Genomic DNA, 19,970 nt, shown 5'->3' on the forward strand with positions numbered 1-19,970 from the left:
TTTAAAAGTTACCATACAAAATAAAAGTGCCCAGTTTTTCCGCAATTAAAACATTTTACAAATAATCTAGGGGACCCCAAGTTTCCGTGACCAAAATTTCAGCGCGCTAGGACAAACTTGAAAAAATAAAAAATAAAAGTCTGCCATTTTGACAAAAAAATGGCGGCGTCAAAAACTGCCAGGGTACCTCTATGACATTTGGTCGAGCACCCCCCCCACCTAGGTCCGACCGTTTGGCCGGGCCGTCAAACATTTTTCTGACCGGAAGCGGTAGACCAAAAGTCGGAATTTTCTGGAGGTCACCCAGCCGCTCTCTATACGACCGTACCAAAGACAAATACCCCACGAACCTCCTGGGAGAACAATTATGTCAATCAATCATCGGATTGCGGCTTTATATCAAACAGAGCGCAGTGTACAGCCGGAACCACTTTTCTCCTCTCCCTTTTTGGGGGTAAGCCAAAAGTTAATATCCAGGTTAAGGCTTCACATCAATTAAGTATGATCAAAGGAACAATTGTGTCAAGCGGCATCGCCTGGGACAAAAGGGACAACTCAGTGCACTAACTTCCCCATTAACTTTCTCCCTTAAATATTTTTTTTAAACATTGAACCTACCGAATTTTTTTATAGAATATTTAATGTAGAAAATTGGATGTAGATTACTTATGTTTCGGAACATTTTTTGCTACAGGCCACCGTTTACGAGTTATTAACAAAAAATATTAACAATTGATTATAATTAACTTTCTCACTTAAATATTTTTTTAAATACTGATCCCAGCGAAAAAGTGTACAGAATATTTAATGTAGAAAATTTTATGTAGATTACTTATGTATCAGAACAGTTTTTGCTACAGGCCACCGTTTACGAGTTATTTACAAAAAATATTAACAATTGATTATAATTAACTTTCTCCCTTAAATATTTTTTTAAATATTGATCCCAGCGAAAAAGTGTACAGAATATTTAATGTAGAAAATTTTATGTAGATTACTTATGTATCAGAACATTTTTTGCTACAGGCCATCGTTTACGAGTTATTTACAAAAAATATTAACAATTGATTATAATTAACTTTCTCCCATAAATATTTTTTTAAATATTGATCCCAGCGAAAAAGTGTACAGAATATTTAATGTAGAAAATTTTATGTAGATTACTTATGTATCAGAACATGTTTTGCTACAGGCCACCGTTTACGAGTTATTTACAAAATTATTAACAATTGATTATAATTGACTTTCTCCCATAAATATTTTTTTAAATATTGAACCTACCGAATTTTTTTATAGAATATTTAATGTAGAAAATTGGATGTAGATTACTTATGTTTCAAACCATTTTTTGCTACAGGCCACCGTTTACGAGTTATTAACAAAAAATTGATTGATTAATTGTTTGATTATAATTAAGTTTCTCCCTTTTATATTTTTTTAAATATTGATCCCAGCGAAAAAGTGTACAGAATATTTAATGTAGAAAATTTTATGTAGATTACTTATGTATCAGAACATTTTTTGCTACAGGCCACCGTTTACAAAAAATATTAACAATTGATTATAATTAACTTTTTCCCTTAAATATTTTTTTAAATATTGATCCTAGCGAAAAAGCGTATAGAATATTTAATGTAGAAAATTTTATGAAGATTACTTATGTATCAGATCATTTTTGCTACAGGTCACCGTTTAAGCGTGCAACTTCATGTGATGTTGAATAAAACTTTTCTATGTCTATGTCTAAGAGTTATTTATAAAAAACTACAAAGGGACCTTTAAATCCGATTTAAGTTTTCTAACACAACATGACTGATCAGTCCATCAGCGTCACATAACATAAATTGACCTCCGCATTGGATAGACAGCAACATTGAATGTTCCAGTATTCAAAGAAACTTAATTGCTAAATTGGGAATCAAAACAACTAAACATGTGCCAGAATCCCCAATTTTAAACTACTACGTTTTTTGCTTATCGATGTCAGTGTCGTAAGCGCCATCGGCAATAAGCTCCCTTTTCATAGATAATAGCACAAATATCAATGATGGTCGGCCGACATCTTTGCCCCCCCCCCCCTTTTTTCGACCCGTCCCCCCCTCCATAAACCAAAACCGGTCAATTCGTATTCTAGAGATCACGAGGAACACATCCATACCAGTTTTAGGTATTTAGAAGAGATGTCGACGACTTTTCTCAAAACAGGCCGGTTTCCTCCAGTCTAAAAAAACAATTTCTTTTCCACTTTCATCAATTACATTCTTTATTGCCGGAAATCCCTTATCAGCCAAGACAATATCCCAATTTTTTAAGTAGTCTACTAATCCTGACTCGTTATTTGGGAGACACTTTTTCTTCCACCACATTCTTTTGACTTGAACGATATGAAGCCTCCCTGGAGTAATACCAATAAGCACTTTTGAGGTAAAACCCTTTTTATAGTGTGAGTAGCAATACACACGATTAGCAAAACTTGATGGTACTTCTATACTTGCTCTGTAGGTACTATAGGCAACTCTGTACTCTAGTGTTACTATACTCCGGACGGAAGCATTCTAGCCAAAAAACCAAATTTGATGTAACAGCTGCTACTTCTTCAACATACGGGCAGAATATTCTTGACACTGTTGTTCTATGAATACCGAACAAAACACTGAGTGCTGAAAATGTGACACCAAGTTTTATTTTCATCAAGAAAAGTAGAAGTCTATCTTTTTCGCTCACCATATAATTTATTTGTGTAGTTTTTAATAAAAAGTTGAAGTTGTTAAGAGTAACACCTGCAAGATCTACAAGCTGCGGCCGATTGCATAACAAATTACAACTTGCTACAACTAATATTACAAGCGGAACTCCTTTTCTAATTTAACTTATTAAATAAGGAGTTCCGGTTGTATTATTAGTTGTAGTTTGTTATGCAATCGGCCCCTGTTCGTTGGTTTTAATAAATTAAAATCCAGCAAAATATTTACTGTCAGTTATGGTGGCTAGATCCAGAGAAATACTTTTAGCAGTATTACAGACTTCGAGTTTTGTTATTTTAAAATGCTTAATAATCTTCGTACACTGGTACTGATATCTACATATTTGTGTTTGAACTTCGGCATCACGTTTTTTTACCATAAAATATGTACCTGTTGCACGTAAACGTCTTTCCTGGATTTTGTACACACAGGTGTACATACATATTTCTGTTTGAACTTCGGCATCACGTTTTTTTACCATAAAATATGTACCTGTTGCACGTAAACGTCTTTCCTGGATTTTGTACACCTGTATACAGGTCCACTTGACATTCACTATCAATATTTTGAAGTCACACTAACACTATTTTCCAGCAATTCAAAGTCACTTGTATTAGTTGTATTAATAGCACTAACAGCTTCTATTTTTTCGCGTTTCTTCGTTCCATATAACGTTGGAACCTCGATATTGCCGCATTTTCGTCAATCCGTCTTGATTTGTCTCGATTCTTGGAACATAGCTGGGACTGGCTTGTTCATCACTTTCATCAGCCTTTCTACCAACAATAAAGTAAGCACTGCAAATTCTGTCGTCCGGTTTTGAGTGCCATCGGGACTATAACAAAATAATTCACCGTTAAAACTTGATACGTTTACAACATAAATCAAATTTTTGCGTATTTAAGGAAGGTATGATTTTAGAGGTTAGGTTAGGTGACTTACTTTTTTTCTCCTTACGGCAATTATCCATTTATTGCGTGTTCTTGTTTCCACACTACTTTTGGAAATCTATAAAATTTGCAGTCACTATTTCTGCTAGTGTTTACACAATTAACGACAACACATCTTGCTGTGAAGACCATTTTTATCTAAAACATATACATTTGATTGCTATCTGTGACAAAAAACGAAAGTCAGCCCTAATTATAATAATAACAACTAACTCACACAATGACACGTGTACAGATGCGCTGTTCACACATAGAAACGCAAATGATGCGGTAGTATACTCGGTCAACCAGATCTTGACAGTAGAAAAAGGCGGCAAATTTGAAAAATGTAGTCCCATAGAAAATTTGAATTTCGCGCCTTTTTTTACTGACAAGATTTGGTTGACCAGCTACCTAATATTAAAATTATTGCGCCATCTATCCATTCGTTTAAGAAAAACTAAGAACTACACCTTAACAACTACAACGTCTACAACTCTTCTAGTGGCAGCGCCCTCTTGCGGAATGGGCTACACAACCTACAGCCCGCTGAATGACCGACGCCATCTAAGTCTAATACAAAAAAAATGTTTTCTTCCGGGGTACGCTACTCAAAATGGCGATTGCGAGTCCTAATAGGTTAGTCCATGGCTATAGTGAAACTGGATATAGAGTATTGATTGATAATAAAGTAATAATAGCGAGACACTGCGATATTATAGAAGAAGATGTAAAACTGTGTGGTTTTGAAGATGATAAAGATGATAATGATAAAGATGATAATAGAGAAGAAGAAGAAGAAAATTTCTATACACCAGAAAAGACGTTACAAACGGGAAAGAATACAAACTACATACCAGAAGACCATAATATGGATAATGTAAACACTATTGATGTACATGATGATGAAAACGAAGAGAGACAAAAAAGAAAAGTTAAGCCACCAAGACGATTTGATGATGAATTTGGCTATTATTGTATTAGTGTAAACTATTGTGATGCTATGACCCCAGAAAATTTTCAGGAGGCGATAACCTGCACGAATGCTGACAAATGGAAGGCAGCTATGGATCGCGAGATGAACAGCTTGGTAAAAAATAAAACATGGACACTTGTTGGTAAGCCAGAAGATAAAAAGGTAATTGATGTGAAGTGGGTCTACAGAAAGAAGAGTGATACTGAATACAAAGCAAGGTTAGTGGTTAGAGGTTGTGTTGATGATACTTATTCTCCTGTGGCTAAAATGCCAACTTTAAAGCTTTTATTGTCATTTTGTTGTCAAAAGTCTTTAGAAATCCACCAGATGGATGTAGAGACAGCATTCCTTAATGGTAAGGTAATTTCAGAAGTTTATGTAAAACAACCAATGGGTTATGAATGTGACAGCGAAAAGGTTTATAGGTTAAATAAATCGTTATACGGTTTGAAAGAAAGTCCACGCGCTTGGTATGAATGTTTTAACAATTGTCTGACTGAACTAGATTTTCAAAGGAGTAAATATGATTACTGTTTATATTTCAAAAAGGAAAACGATTACGACGTTTACATTCTATTGTTTGTTGATGATTTGCTGATTTGCTGTAAAGATGTAAATATCATAAAGGATATAAAGAATAAATTATGTGACAAATTTAAAATGAAGGATTTAGGCAAAGTTAAGAAATATATTGGTATAGATATTGAATATAACTACGAACAAGACAACACCTTAACTTTGAGTCAGGAATATTACATAGAGTCATTAGCGAAACGGTATAACATTGAAAATGCCAAATTATACAAAACGCCAATGGAAATAAATTTAAAATTGGAAAAATCGGAATTTAATGAAGATATAAAGTATAGAAATTTAATAGGCGCACTGTTGTATATCAGCTCTGGCACTAGACCAGACATTTCTTTTAGTGTTAATTACTTGAGTCGTTTTCAGAATTGCTGTGATGAGACACATTTTAGTTATGCGTTGAGAGTATTAAAGTATTTATATTTAACTAAAAGCCTTAAGCTAAAATATTATAAAAATGATAGTGCTGACATCTTAGATTGCTTTGTTGACTCAGATTGGGCAGGCGATACAATTGATAGGAAATCTACTACTGGATACGTTATTAGATTGTTTGGAAATATAATCTTGTGGAAATCAAAGAAGCAGAACTCTGTTACAAAGTCATCTACTTTTGCCGAATATGTAGCTCTGTCTGATGCAGTAACTGAAATAAATTTTCTAACGTGTTTAATTAATGAAGTGTTTATAAAAATGAGTCAATCTGTCAAAATATACGAGGATAACTCTGGCGCTGTAGCCATTGCCAAATATGGAAATTTTACAAAGAATTCTAAACATATAGAGGTTCACTTTCATTATGTTCATGAAAACTGCAAAGAAGGAAAAATTGAAGTTGTTAAGATTGAGTCTGAGAATAATGTTTCAGACATATTAACTAAGGCTCTTGGAAATGTGAAATTTATTAAATTTAGAGATATTTTAAATATAAAGTTATAGACAAAGACATGTATAAGGTTAGGATAGGTTACTTTATACAACTTATAATTATAATATTTGTATTGTGCTTTCTCAAAGTGGTATAATTTAAATAGTTATGTTCCTAGTCGTTTTGTTGCCATACGTGTAAATGTAAGGAGGCGTGTTAATAATATAATGTACATTTACATTGGCAACAATCCTATTTGCGTTTATTCTTGTCTTTGGTTTTCAAATTCAAATATCGTTCTTCTTGTTTTTCCTGTATTTGTCAAGCAAAATATGTTTCCCTTTATTATTATGTTTTTACCTAAATAAATCTATAAAAGATGATATTACAAGTTTAATTCAGTATATTTATAGGGACAAGTACTTTTATTATTAATTTAAATTTAATTAAAACATGAAAATCATGAGAGCGCATATGTTGTCAAATTTGAAATCAGCATAATGATTTTATCGATACAATTATTTTCGCATGTACAATATACCGTAGTAACGGTCCACGAATATTTTTATTACCTAAATACAAATGTCACTTTAAGAAACAATGGCGAATGAACTTACCGATATTTAACATTTTATGAGGCACTTCAAGACTCACGACGATGCGATCAGAACACGAACAAATGGCGGACAAGCAAGTGTGATAAAAAAGATCACTGGAATCGTTTACGGTGCAAAATAGCACTATAAACATATTTTTGGTTACTTTTATAACTGCAAATTGCGACATAAACGTTGCAGACAACACTATTTTAGTACTAAAAAGCGTTTCTCGTCACTTTTACATTTCAACCATAGAGCTGATTTATCACCGTGAGAGCCTTTATGTAATGTTTATAGAATGAATCAGTGATAAAACTAGGGCCTATTTGGGGTTCGGTAAACGTTTACAACAGCATTATAGTGCTAATCATGAACACTAATTAGCACGCTCTAAAACGTTCTCAGGACTTTTTATAGTAGGTACGAAATTTTGTTACTTGGCTATGCATTATCACAAGTTGCCTCTCACTGATAATTACCTTGTTTCAAAAATTAAGCGTTTTATGCTTTTTATTTTATAAATATTGTTAATACACGTTAACACTCTTCAATAAAAAACAATTTAGTTCTCAAATCTCACTTTTTTAATATTTTATAAGCAATCGTAATCTAAATGAGTAAATACGGGTCTTTATCGGGTGCTTTGATTAAATACCGAGTAAATACTCAGTATTTACTCACCCCTACCCATCTCTAACACGAGATCGTACCGTGCCTACCCCCCAAAAAGGGAGGGGAAAGGGTTGAATCCCCAGGTCCAATCTATGCTATATTTGTTCCTGCTCTTAGCAACTAGATAGGGCAAGTTATATATCATTTAGGGACGAGGAATTCATTTTTGAAATATTCGTTATACCGTTATACTTCGTTGAAGAATAAGAAGAAAAGTCTTAATAGGTTCTTATCAAACTTACATCCTTTAAAAAGTAAAAACGCGTCGCTGATGTTTCTGCAAGGACCCTTCCTGCGAAGATGGACAGATGAACGTGGAAAAATGTCACTTATTTTTCTGCAGTCGTGGAAAAGTCTTTCACGACTTACAGTGTGTTACGGTGTGAAAAAAAAATAGGTAACAAAAAGGGCCTGTTTTATTACGTTCACAAAATGAATTCCACCTATATTCAAAAAATCCCTGGCTGCCCGTCCGTACCTCTTTTCGGGCGTTACAACAATACCCCGGGGTGCAATTTGGCTCCGGTTGGCGTTCATGCTACGAGTTTGAGCGTGGATAAGTTTTTTTTTGTAGGTAGGTACCTATTGAATATTATGCTAATAAAACTTAATATTATTCCGAATGTAAAACAATACATTTTGTTTGAGGCAATACTTTATGAAACTATGGTAAAACATCTTTTACCAAGTAACAATCTTAATTCACTTTAGTTTACTTTACATTTATTTACATAATAATAGATATACTATATACAGAGGTATTACAATAACTGTACAAATACTGAACTGAATTGATAACTAGCTTAAATCTAAAATAGGCCATTGCGGCATTTAGCAAGGATGCCGGCGGCATGTCCTCGTTGTATCGCAATGCTGATATGACGGAATGTCCTTTTGTCCCATTCCCGGAAGCCGCCAGCTCTTTGGTCACCACTATCACCAGTGATACTGTTGTTGTACTGTTGATATTATTACAGTCACGATTTCGTCACGTTTTTGTGCGACCGTTTGCATTTTTGCTTTTGACAACCGAATTCGATTCACGTTTTCCGCGTACAATAACTTTTAAATCTTTGCCGAAGCCGAATCAAATCGTTGCCGGACAAAGGGTGGCAATATTCGATTGGGTTTAAATATTAGGTATTAAAACGAGAAACTTTCTTGGAATCGAGTGAAACAGGCACAGACTAACTTAATTAACCAAATTGAGAATTGGAACGCACTGTCGTGGCACTGTCCCTAGGGAAATCTTTTGAGAAAATTTAATCCTAAGATCTACTCTAGTAAGGAATATATTCTCCGACACAAAATATGTAAGCATATTCATTCAAAATATATTAAGTAATTTGTATAAATATGCAGGTCATTCAATGATCTTAAAATAGCTGACAAAAGGTTTTTTGTATTACATGTATAATTTATTTTCAGGACGGTATCTCGAAATTCTCGAATAAAAAAAATCGTTATCCAAAATATTGGGTAGGTAAGATCTACTCTATCTAGTAAGGAATATATTCTCCGACACAAAATATGTAAGCATATTCAAAATATATTAAGTAATTTGTATAAATATGCAGGTCATTCAATGATCTTAAAATAGCTGACAAAAAGTGTTTATGTATTATATGTATAATTTATTTTCAGGACTGTATCTCGAAATTCTCGAATAAAAAAATCGTTATCCAAAATATTGGGTAGGTACCTATAAGACCATTTATTAGACTATATGCACAAGAATTCTGAATCCAAGTACCGAGATCAAATTCACAAAACCAACTTTTAAGTTCGGTAAGATTTTTCAGGAAAAAAAAGATACAAAGTACGCTAATTTCATAAAAGAGGCGTTGTACTGCATTAATTTAATGAGACACTTTACCACGCAGTGCTCTTATACATAGTCATCATACGAGTACCAGTTGTATTGTGTTTGCACGCAGGTAGCTTGTCCTAAATCATAAAAGTACTTAGCTGAACCCACCCTGAACCAAAAAATATACTAAAAGGCGGCATCGTCAAACAGCGGTCTTGACATCACTACGAGAACCGGGGATAGAGCAACACTATGACGTCTGTCATCTAGAGATCGGTTTTTGCGCGTGATCGGCGTCGCGTATTACCTAAGTCCAAAACTCTGATTATTATTGTAATTCCCTAATAAATATTGTTTAAAATGGTGCTCTGGTGTTTTTACCCTTACAGCTTCAGAAGTGCGATAGTGGATTCCCGCCTACTATGATATAATTTGTCGAAATTGACATTACGAAATTTACCGCGCGTAGTCCTTCCTTGTTTCATTGTTCTGATCGTTAATCTGATTGTAATGAGTAAATGCACCAACACCACTCATGAGAGTCATGAGTTAGGGACTTAAATACTTATACAAAGTCCAAGATTGGTGTCAAAATCTTACCTACAAGAATAACCTAAAAACTAACCTGTGCCGGCTATTGGCTGCTAGCGTATCGCGCCTTTGCCCTTGTTTTGTGTTTGATTTCAGATACCTATTTCAGTTTATGTACATCAGTGATCATGACTGTCAAAAATAATACATATTGACAGTGTAATAAAGCTGCTGGCATGTATGTATTACAATATTCACAGCAGAAGATCACAAGACATAAGCTGACAGATACCATTAGGTACAATTGAATTTTGATATTGGTATGAATGAAATAAATCCTTGGGATTACAGAGTAACCCAGGTAAAAGTTAACTCAGGTAAGAAGTCTGTGTTGATCCAACACCTAACAGTGCTCCGGGGCCAAAGTGGTAAATATTCACTGCCTCACTTATATGTTGTGTTATTTTGGTAATCCATGTGCTTTCAGATACATAACATAATGTGATTAAGTATGTCTACATGACATAATAACAAAATGCTATAAACATTTTCTAAAGTTTGTGTTGTGGTGAGATTTACATTCAAGTAAAAAGCATATAAAACAAGTTTGGTAATGTAAATTTAGCCTTGATTGATGCTATATGTATGGTGGTATTATGCTTTCATGATTAACAATGAGTGCTATTTAATACTTTATCCTTTCAGTCAAACTAAAATAGATTTCATGTTTTCAAAAACACTGGAACAACGACAATGAGGAGAAATTACTTGTTGTTTCATATGTGTGTGTGTGTGTGTGATATAAGACTATCCTTAAGAGGATGGTTGTTTACTGGTATTTGCAGTGTAGGCTTTAAGAGGCGGACCATTGCATTCCTTAAGAGGATGGTTGTTTACTGGTATTTGCAGTGTAGGCTTTAAGAGGCGGACCATTGCATGTCATATAAGACTATCTTTAAGAGGATGGTTGTTACTGGTGTTTGCAGTGTAGGCCTTAAGAGGCGGACCATTGCATGTGATATAAGACTTTCCTTAAGAGGATGGTTGTTACTGGTATTTGCAGTGTAGGCCTTAAGAGGTGGACCATTGCATGTGATATAAGACTATCCTTAAGAGGATGGTTGTTACTGGTATTTGCTGCAATGCAGGCCTTAAAAGGCGGACCGTTGCATGTGAGCTTAGATTATCCTTAATAGGCTAATTTTGTTACTGGTATATCTGCAGTGCAGGCCTTAAGAGGCGGACCATTGCATGTGATACAAGACTATCTTTAACAGGCTAGTTTGTTCCTGGTATCTGCAGTGCAGGCTTTAAGAGGCGGACCATTGCATGTGATATGATATTATCCTTAAGAGGACCATTATTTCTACTACCGATGAATGTTTTATCTATATCGTATCGTACTATTTGTTGTTGACCTTGAGAGGTTGGCTTGAGACCTTGTTTACAAAAGGATATTTTAATGACCTTAAGACTGATGATCTCAAGGTTACCTTGAAAGGGTTGCTTGCACTTATACCTTCTAGGGATCGCTGGCGAAGTACCGGATCCAGTAGAGTTGGAGGGAGTGCCTGTTTGAAATACCCAGTTGGAGCGAGTGCGTGCACCAGGCTCCGTGACAACCTTATCGTGAAGGGCCGACTTCTACGGTCGTTGCGCCTACAAGGGCAGTGGTGTCCTAGCCTAGGCAGCTCCGCACATGCATGAGACGTGTCCCATGTTAGCCTCTCACGGGTTGTACGCATTTTTGTGCGTGCATGCGAGGGAGTCTTACATCCTACAACGGAGAAGCCAATTGTGAGTTTGTTCCAAGTCTTTGCTTTTAAAACGACACAAATAGTCATTGTTACGTTAAGCGGTCAGTATGAACGCACCGCTCAATGGAAGGTTTGGGTTAGCTGCATGGGTATACATGCTAGAAATTTATCAAAATCTAATAAATCCTTCAAAGTTATATTAGATGGTGTTACAAAAAAAAGGGGGTGGTTTATCTACCTGCCGCTAGATGTCACGCTCATCGCAATATTTTATTATTTTGCATAATTAATTAATTGGTATTTATATCCTCTTGGTGTCATATGCACGTGAATTAAGCCTTTTGTGTATTTCAAGCAAGTGCTGAGCAGACTTGCATATCCTAACACCTCTCATACCACGGATTATTTGGTACCTAGCCTGGTTATGCTTTCTTACATTTGGTTCAGTCGGCTTAAGCCCTTACTCCAATTCGACTGAAATAGAACTAAATATCTTGGTGTAAGTTGACAATAACGAAATAGACCGTTTCAACGGAACTCGAGTCGAATTACTCAAAAGGACCAAGGCTTGTATATCGGCTGAGCGTAAAAGGTGCTTGTTCAATTCGCAGAATATTGAACTGGTGGAGGCTACATCCACCTGGTGAAGACCCAGCTTGCTGCGACTGCGTTGGCTGTGGCAGACTTCAGTGGCTGCACTGATGACAGTGACCTGCGGGGCGCTGGTCGGGTCAGGCGATGGCCGAGCTAAAAGGCGGCATCGTCAAACAGCGGTCTTGACATCACTACGAGAACCGGGGATAGAGCAACACTATGACGTCTGTCATCTAGAGATCGGTTTTTGCGCGTGATCGGCGTCGCGTATTACCTAAGTCCAAAACTCTGATTATTATTGTGATTCCCTAATAAATATTGTTTAAAATGGTGCTCTGGTGTTTTTACCCTTACAATACTAAGGCAAATATTCTAAAATACGGGCGGGTCGGGGCTCCCCGGTGACTGCGACGAGTCTAAGTTTTATCACAATGCTGTGCTCCTGGCTTCCTTCGATATTATGAATGAGTTTGAATTGTTCATTCGTTTAATTAAGATCAGGAAAACTTTCATCAGACAGAGTTGATGTCAGACAATCTTTTGCATTTGAAGTTACATTCTGCCTTATTAAAAAAAAAATTAGCCCTAATAATTATTTTCAAGTCAAGTTTTGGCCGCATTTAGTGCAGAATTTAACCAGTAATCGCATCGTAACGACGTAAACCGAACACAAGGTAGCAGTGAATGTGTTAAACTTATAAAATATTTTTAGGTGATATACGTATCACCTAAAAAATTAGAAATCCTCACAAGCCCTTTCATTTGACATGTCACACAATAAAGTAAGTTTTTTTTTATCCTTATCCTGGCATGGTTAAGGGTTTTATTACAATTCTTTAGGGTTTGTTCAACCACAATTACATTATTAGCTCATTCACTTACTAATATTGAGTCAAATTGGTGTTACTTGTAGAGACCCTTCCGTCATATTTACATCTACATTTGTCGACGTCATTACAGAAACGATAAATCAACTCCGCCCTTTGTTACATGCGAATGAAATATGATCACGAAGAACATTTTCCTGCTATCGACATTTTTCTTTAGCACTCTAACAGCAAATTATGCTTATATAAAATTGTCCTTTTGTTTTAGATGGAATAATTGGCTAAAAATGCATGTTCCAGCTAGGTAATTTGAAGATAATTTTTGCGAAATGGTAGCTACGAAAGATGCTTTGATTGAGAGTATATTCTCAAATTATGATGCTTGGCTACGTTAACGGGCTATTCTAGCAGCAAAAAATATAGATGTTGATGCTATTAATTTGAAAATACAACAGTCATTGCCTGGCAATGAGATGACTTTCAAATCGATTGACACTGTCATTGATCCTGACGAAGCAGTCAACTACCCTGTTGAATTCTTGAATTCACTGGATTTACCGGGTATGCCACCACATACTTTGAGACTGAAAATTGGGGCACCAATAATTTTACTTCGGAATTTAAATGCACCTAAGCTATGCAAATTGCAATGGTACAAGATTGGTAATAAAAAAAATTATGGGCAATGTACTTCAAGCTACCATTTTGAACGGCAAGTTTCAAGGTGAAGTTGTTCTTTTGCCACGGATCCCAATGATTCCTTCAGACTCGCTGATTCCATTCAGGCGCCTGCAATTTCCAATTCGGTTGGCCTTTGCGATGACTATTAATAAATCACATGGCCAAACAATGTCAATTTGTGAATTGGATCTAGAAAATCCATGCTTTTCACATGGTCAGTTCTATGTGCCTGTTCTCGGATAGGAAAACCGTCAAATTTATTTATTTATACATACACCTCAAGGACTGACGAAAAACATCGTTCATGAACTTGCACTAAAATAAGGGTTTTCCAAATTAGTTCAGCGTTTTCAAGTAATCAGGAACAAAAAAAATAGTACATTACAAACCTGCCCTAGGTGAATTCGTAAATGTCCCAGATCGTAAGGGCTATAAATATGCGATCTGTGCCTTTACAAATTACCGAGGTTTGTTTAAATTTCGTCGTGTCGGTGTTCATAATGTGATTGTGGTCATAGAAAATAAAGCCTGAACACTAATGTGAGGATTTTCAAGAGGGCGTTATTTATAAGATTAATATGCCAACAATTTAAATATTTTTTATTCTGAAAGTTTTTCGTTTAGTAAACCCGTGTAGGTACACATTATTAGTAATATTCCGCTCACGACTGTGAATTGTTTTTAGCATTTTGTTAATATTTATCTTTAAAAAAACGTAAACGGCCACCACGAATTACATTGACATTAATGACATTATCATCGCCGACCAATTCAAAATAATCGTAAAATCATTGTCAGTGTAAGAAAGTAGTTCCAGTGAAATTCCGCAATATGGCGCATCCTCATACATATATTTGTGGTCAGGCTTTATATGGATTTGATTTGACTCAATACGTGTCGGGTGGCCTGAATTTTTAAGTGTGTTCGCGACATTATATGTATGGTAGAAACCTTCATAGTTATGAGATTGTTTTCTGACGTCTAACCTTCATACATATCATAAGATAGCGCGAGCGCGAATTGTATGTCTGTGCATAAGATACTAAAGAAAATACGTTTGTCAGAAGAAATATTTCGTTTTTGAATGCGTACTTACAATATTTTCCGGAATAAAAATAAAAATCTGGGAGATCGAGCAAAGCTCGGAAAACATATAAAACTCGAAAATGCGCGTTTTCCTAGAGATAAGACCAAGATAGATCGATTTTTCGCCCCCGAAAACCCCCATATAGCAAATTTCAACGAAATCGTTAGAGCCGTTTCCGAGATCCCTGAAATACATATATATAGGTACATATAAATAAATAAATCTATATACAGGGTGCCCGGTAATTAGTGGATAACCTTCTAACCACCGACAGAGCACCTTAGGCTGGTCCAGAAAATGCACTTATAGGTCTAGTAAAAGTTTCGTGGTTTTCGAGATAATCGAACTTTTCTGTCTTTTTTAATGGCTAGCTCCATACTTCACTTTAATCACAATCTAGGCCATATCTTTGTCTGTAAAGATGTAATTAGCGTGTGTGATACCATTTTAGAATCAGTATTAGATAAACTATTTTTAAGAAAGTTGGCCATTCTGTTCTCCATACATTTTTTTTTCACCACAAACGATCAAACTTATTGAAATTTTTTAAGAAAAAATTGATTGGAATTTTTTGTGTGGCCACCATAAAGCGACAACCATAGGTGGGAACGAAAGCTCCGATCGCTGTGTCTCGCTCCAACCTATGGTTATCGCTGCCACCGTCGCAAGTCGCTCAATGTCGTGGCAGCGATAACCATAGGTTGGAGCGATACACAGCGATCGGACCTTTCGTTACCACCTATGGTTGTCGCTTTATGGTAGCCACACAAAAAATTCCAATCAATTTTTTCTTAAAAAATTTCAATAAGTTTGATCGTTTGTGGTGAAAAAAAAAATGTATGGAGAACAGAATGGCCAACTTTCTTAAAAATAGTTTATCTAATACTGATTCTAAAATGGTATCACACACGCTAATTACATCTTTACAGACAAAGATATGGCCTAGATTGTGATTAAAGTGAAGTATGGAGCTAGCCATTAAAAAAGACAGAAAAGTTCGATTATCTCGAAAACCACGAAACTTTTACTAGACCTATAAGTGCATTTTCTGGACCAGCCTAAGGTGCTCTGTCGGTGGTTAGAAGGTTATCCACTAATTACTGGGCACCCTGTATATAAATGCAAGTGTCCTGACTGACTGACTGATTCATCAACGCAGAGCCGAAACTACAAAAGCTAGAAAGTTGAAATTTGCACACTAGGTTGCATTTATAAAGTGTACAAGAGATAAGAAGCGATTTTGAAAAATTCAACCCCTAAGGGGGTTAAAAAGGGGATGAAATGTTGTATGGGGTACAAGTTTTATTTTAAGCTAGGAATTTGAAACTTCGTAAAAAGATATATTATTAAAATACAAGAAAACTAATTTCAGCGTTTTTGAAAATTATCCCCTAAGGTGGTGAAAAAGGGGTTGAAAGTTTGTACGTCTAAATTATTATACGTGAATTATTTGACTGGTTCTTCAATGTATGGCATAAACCTATCCCTGTCCAAGTCATATTCTAATCAAATATGAACCGCGAACTCTCAGCGGCCAGTACGTACAGCAAGAAGGTTATTAGCGGATTAATGTCGCTGATTGGTAGTTATTGACATTATATGCATTTCATCTACACTTAGCTGTGTACGTTAGTGTAATAGAGACAGGCTCTGTAAACGTATCGTCTTATTTAAATGTAGGCGTAATTGTGTATGTGTGCTAATTTGGCCCGAGAATTTGAACGGTAATGTTCCCAAAGGCGGTTTCCAGTTATATGCTTTCACTGTTCCGAGTGTATAAAATTAAATCAGCGTAATTATATTCTTTTTTTATTGGAAAAATTTAACATGAAGGATTGTAAGACCGTGAATACTCCTCTAGTTAAAAAGAATATGGAGAGAAGAACTGATGGTCAAGAAGGTGAGTCTTATCCGTATCAGAACTTAATAGGATGCCTCATGTATCTGACGGTGAACTCACGACCAGATATCGCTTACACTACGAGCTATTTAAGCCAGTTTAATACGTGTTTTACGAAGGAACACTGGAATGCTGCGAAAAGGGTTCTGCAGTACCTGAAGGGTACTTTAAACTATTCCTTGGTTTACAGGAAGACCGGAGAACCTTTAAAAGGCTTTAGTGACGCGGACTGGGCAAATTGTCCGATTGACAGAAGGTCGTACACCGGATACACCTTCAAGTTAAGTGGAGGTCCAGTATCCTGGGAGTCCAAGAAGCAGCCTACAGTGGCTTTATCTTCAGCCGAATCGGAATTTATGGCACTAGCGTCTGCCACGAAGGAAGCTTGCTACTTACGTCGGTTTATCTATGAGATAACAGGTAAATTGCATATAGTTAACTTAGCTTCTGATAGTCAGAGTGCCATCAACCTCGTTCGAAATCCTGTACACCACAACAGGACGAAGCATATAGATACCAGGTTTTACTTTATTAGGGAAAAGGTGTCTAATAATGTCGTTCAATTAGAATATATTAAAAGTAGTGATATGCCTGCCGATGTACTTACGAAGCCTCTAGGACCTATAGTACATAAACGGTGTATACTTAACTTAGGATTAGAAACTTAAGTTTTTGTTTTTTTTGTGTTTGTCTAGCACAACTTCGATTAAGGACGGCTGTTGTAGTTTGTAACCTTATTTGTGCTGACAAATGTTTTTTAAGTTTTCTTATTCTATTTTGATGTATATTTTAAATTTGCCTAGTTACCTTACTTCGAATAAAACACTCATGTCAGTAACATCTCTTTTAACTTTAATTTTTACAAATACCTAATTTTACAACATTTTTGTTGCAGAATCAATTGCCTCGCAAAGTTGTAAAGTGGGGTATGTTAGAGAAGTTTTATCTTTCCACCATTCTTTAAATGATATATAATTGTATATAGAATTTGGTTTTGGAAAAGACACTTTCATCGACTTTATACATGTTTCACAGGTCACATCTTTCAAGAGGACCTTGGCCAGATAACCACTTACATAAACCGTTGGCTGCTTATCGAATTCTTTTAACCTTTCTTCTATTTCTTCAATTTCGTGGTCAATATTTTTTTCTTCAGGAATATGCAAGATATATGGAATGTCTTCATTAAAATTTTGAAGGTCGTGATCCGATGAAAACTTACATTTTTCTTTTTGGTCATGTTTTTTTGCAAAAACAATATCGTGAAAATCGAATATAATGTCGTTTTCGTCTTTTTCGCAGTTCGATCCTCTACTGATAGGTGTGCTAAGGCGGGTGAGTATTGCAGATTTTAATGCCGCGGTAAAATGGTGACACGTCGGGTTTTTGTTGGTCGGGCTGTGTTGTCGTATAATACCGAATAAATTTTCCAATGAGTCTTGATTGCATTGCCGCAAATTCAAATAATTAAAATTTTTGGATTCCACATATTTCCATATGTCTTGCAAAGAGGATAAAGTTGTGATGTATCCATTTACACAACGGACATTCCTTAGCCTAAGTTGGCTGTTCGATTTGAGGAAATAGGAGAGTCTTTAATTTTTTTTTATATTCTATCCAACATTCATGGTGGTAACTGTTTTTTGTAACGTTTTGTCGTATTCCTTTTTTAATATCTTTGTGAGATGATGGCCCATTAGTGCAGTCAAATAATCTGTCTAAATCTTCAACTATATGCGCCGTTTCTAAAATTTCTTTGTTTTTTTCTTTAATTTCAACGCTTTCAGCTAGTAACTTTAATATTGCAGCTGTAGTGTTACTTAATATTTGGGCAGCTAGCTTTACTTTCATTTTCGTCCTATATTTGGGGCTCACATGTGATTTTGTGATCTTCGTGAAGTGAAGCGTACTTTGATTTTTTTCCTGCAATTCTACCAAATGAGACCATTTCGCTGTTTTATTGTTCATTTTTAACAAACCACCTTCGAGAAAATTATTTCGTAATGACTTAAATAGATGGGGCACGTCATATATAATGAACACTTTTTCATCATCTACCAAAAAATAGTTTGATCCTACAGGTTCCCCACTGAGCTTCTTGAGCAAATTTATCGCACCCACATTTGTGGGTCCCTGATCACATACCGTTGCTAACACCTTGTATCCAGTCTCGGTCACAGCTCGAATAGCAGTCTTTATAATAATTACTAATTTTTGAGTAGTAATTGTTCCCTTCACGAAATAATGAGCGATGGGTTGTTTTATTTTCTTATGAATGCCTTGGAGCATCAGAACTAGAGCATGATTCGCAATTTTCTCGGAACGTTCTCCTTGACCGCCCAGATCTTCAAACCCATCCACTTCGTCTGTAGCACCATTATAAATTAGTCTTTTTTTCAAGGCTATTTCGTCAAACAAAAGAACACAGATTTTATTTTGAGCTGTTAGGATTTCCGCTTTTTTTTTTAAATGTGCCATAACAGAAATATCGATACCAGGTACCATTTTCATATTTTCTAAAACAGTTTGCAATGTCCACACCTGGCATCGGTAGAAGTTTGCTAAGATACAAAAAATTTATAACGTTATAACATTAATGTATGTTGTAATGTTATAACATTACAGTACAGATTTTCCTACTACCACAGATAAGAAAGTTCTCATAGTAAAATTGGTTGTAATAAAGCTGGTCATTTCCTACGGTTTCTGAACGCATTATAGAGCACTAATGACATGTGATGTGTGTAGATAAAAGTGTCTTATAGAAATATGCTTTGTTCTTCTATGAAGTTCAGGATTCTGAGCCAGTTTTATTGCAGCATCATTATCTATCTGCAATGTAGGAATTGCTCTTAATGTTGTGTTTTCCATGAATAGTTGTTGTAGCCAGACTATTTCTCTGCTACCTGTTAAAGGAGTTTTTATACTATCTGTTATAGGTATTCAAACTATTTACGTGTGACTTGCATCCAAAGAGTAGTATAATATATATAAACTAAACTAAACTTACTAAACTCGTAAAGAAAGAAATATGTCATGTATTGATTCTGTCAATGTCGTATGTGGAAAATAAAATAACGTATTCGATTTGTGCTATATTTCAATTAATCTTCTCGTAAAGTGATATCTTTCTTCAAAACCGTGTCCCAAGGCGGACACCACTGCGGCTCTGCTTACACGCATGTGTTAATCATGTTAATGTGGATCGATTAATTCAATGTTAATGTATACAGACATAACAAGAGAGTGACATTAGGAAAAGTAACAAAATAAATCATGTGGCCTGCATTTACAAATTTGTCTATGGTGTTTACGAGTACAATCCATATATATATTATACTACTCTTTGGTACAATCTAAACATACACTCTTGTAGAGTCTGTGCGGAAAGAGAAGAGTCGTGGAAT

General features: G+C 35.5%; 1 protein-coding gene across 1 annotated transcript; it reads right to left on the minus strand.

Annotated features, from left to right (window-relative positions):
- Positions 1-18,015: 18,015 nt before the first annotated feature.
- Positions 18,016-19,068, minus strand: LOC134661705 (uncharacterized). The gene has a single exon (XM_063517876.1). The coding sequence runs from the start codon at positions 19,066-19,068 to the stop codon at positions 18,121-18,123; it is 948 nt and encodes a 315-aa protein (XP_063373946.1). The 3' UTR covers positions 18,016-18,120.
- Between the last annotated feature and the right edge of the window lie 902 nt (positions 19,069-19,970).

The sequence above is a fragment of the Cydia amplana genome, chromosome Z (assembly GCF_948474715.1).
Source record: "Cydia amplana chromosome Z, ilCydAmpl1.1, whole genome shotgun sequence".
Lineage (NCBI taxonomy): Eukaryota > Metazoa > Arthropoda > Insecta > Lepidoptera > Tortricidae > Cydia > Cydia amplana.

Excerpts from the sequence above, each read along its gene's own strand:
- LOC134661705 (XM_063517876.1), bottom strand. The coding sequence starts at position 19,068 with ATGGTACCTGGTATCGATATTTCTGTTATGGCACATTTAAAAAAAAAA.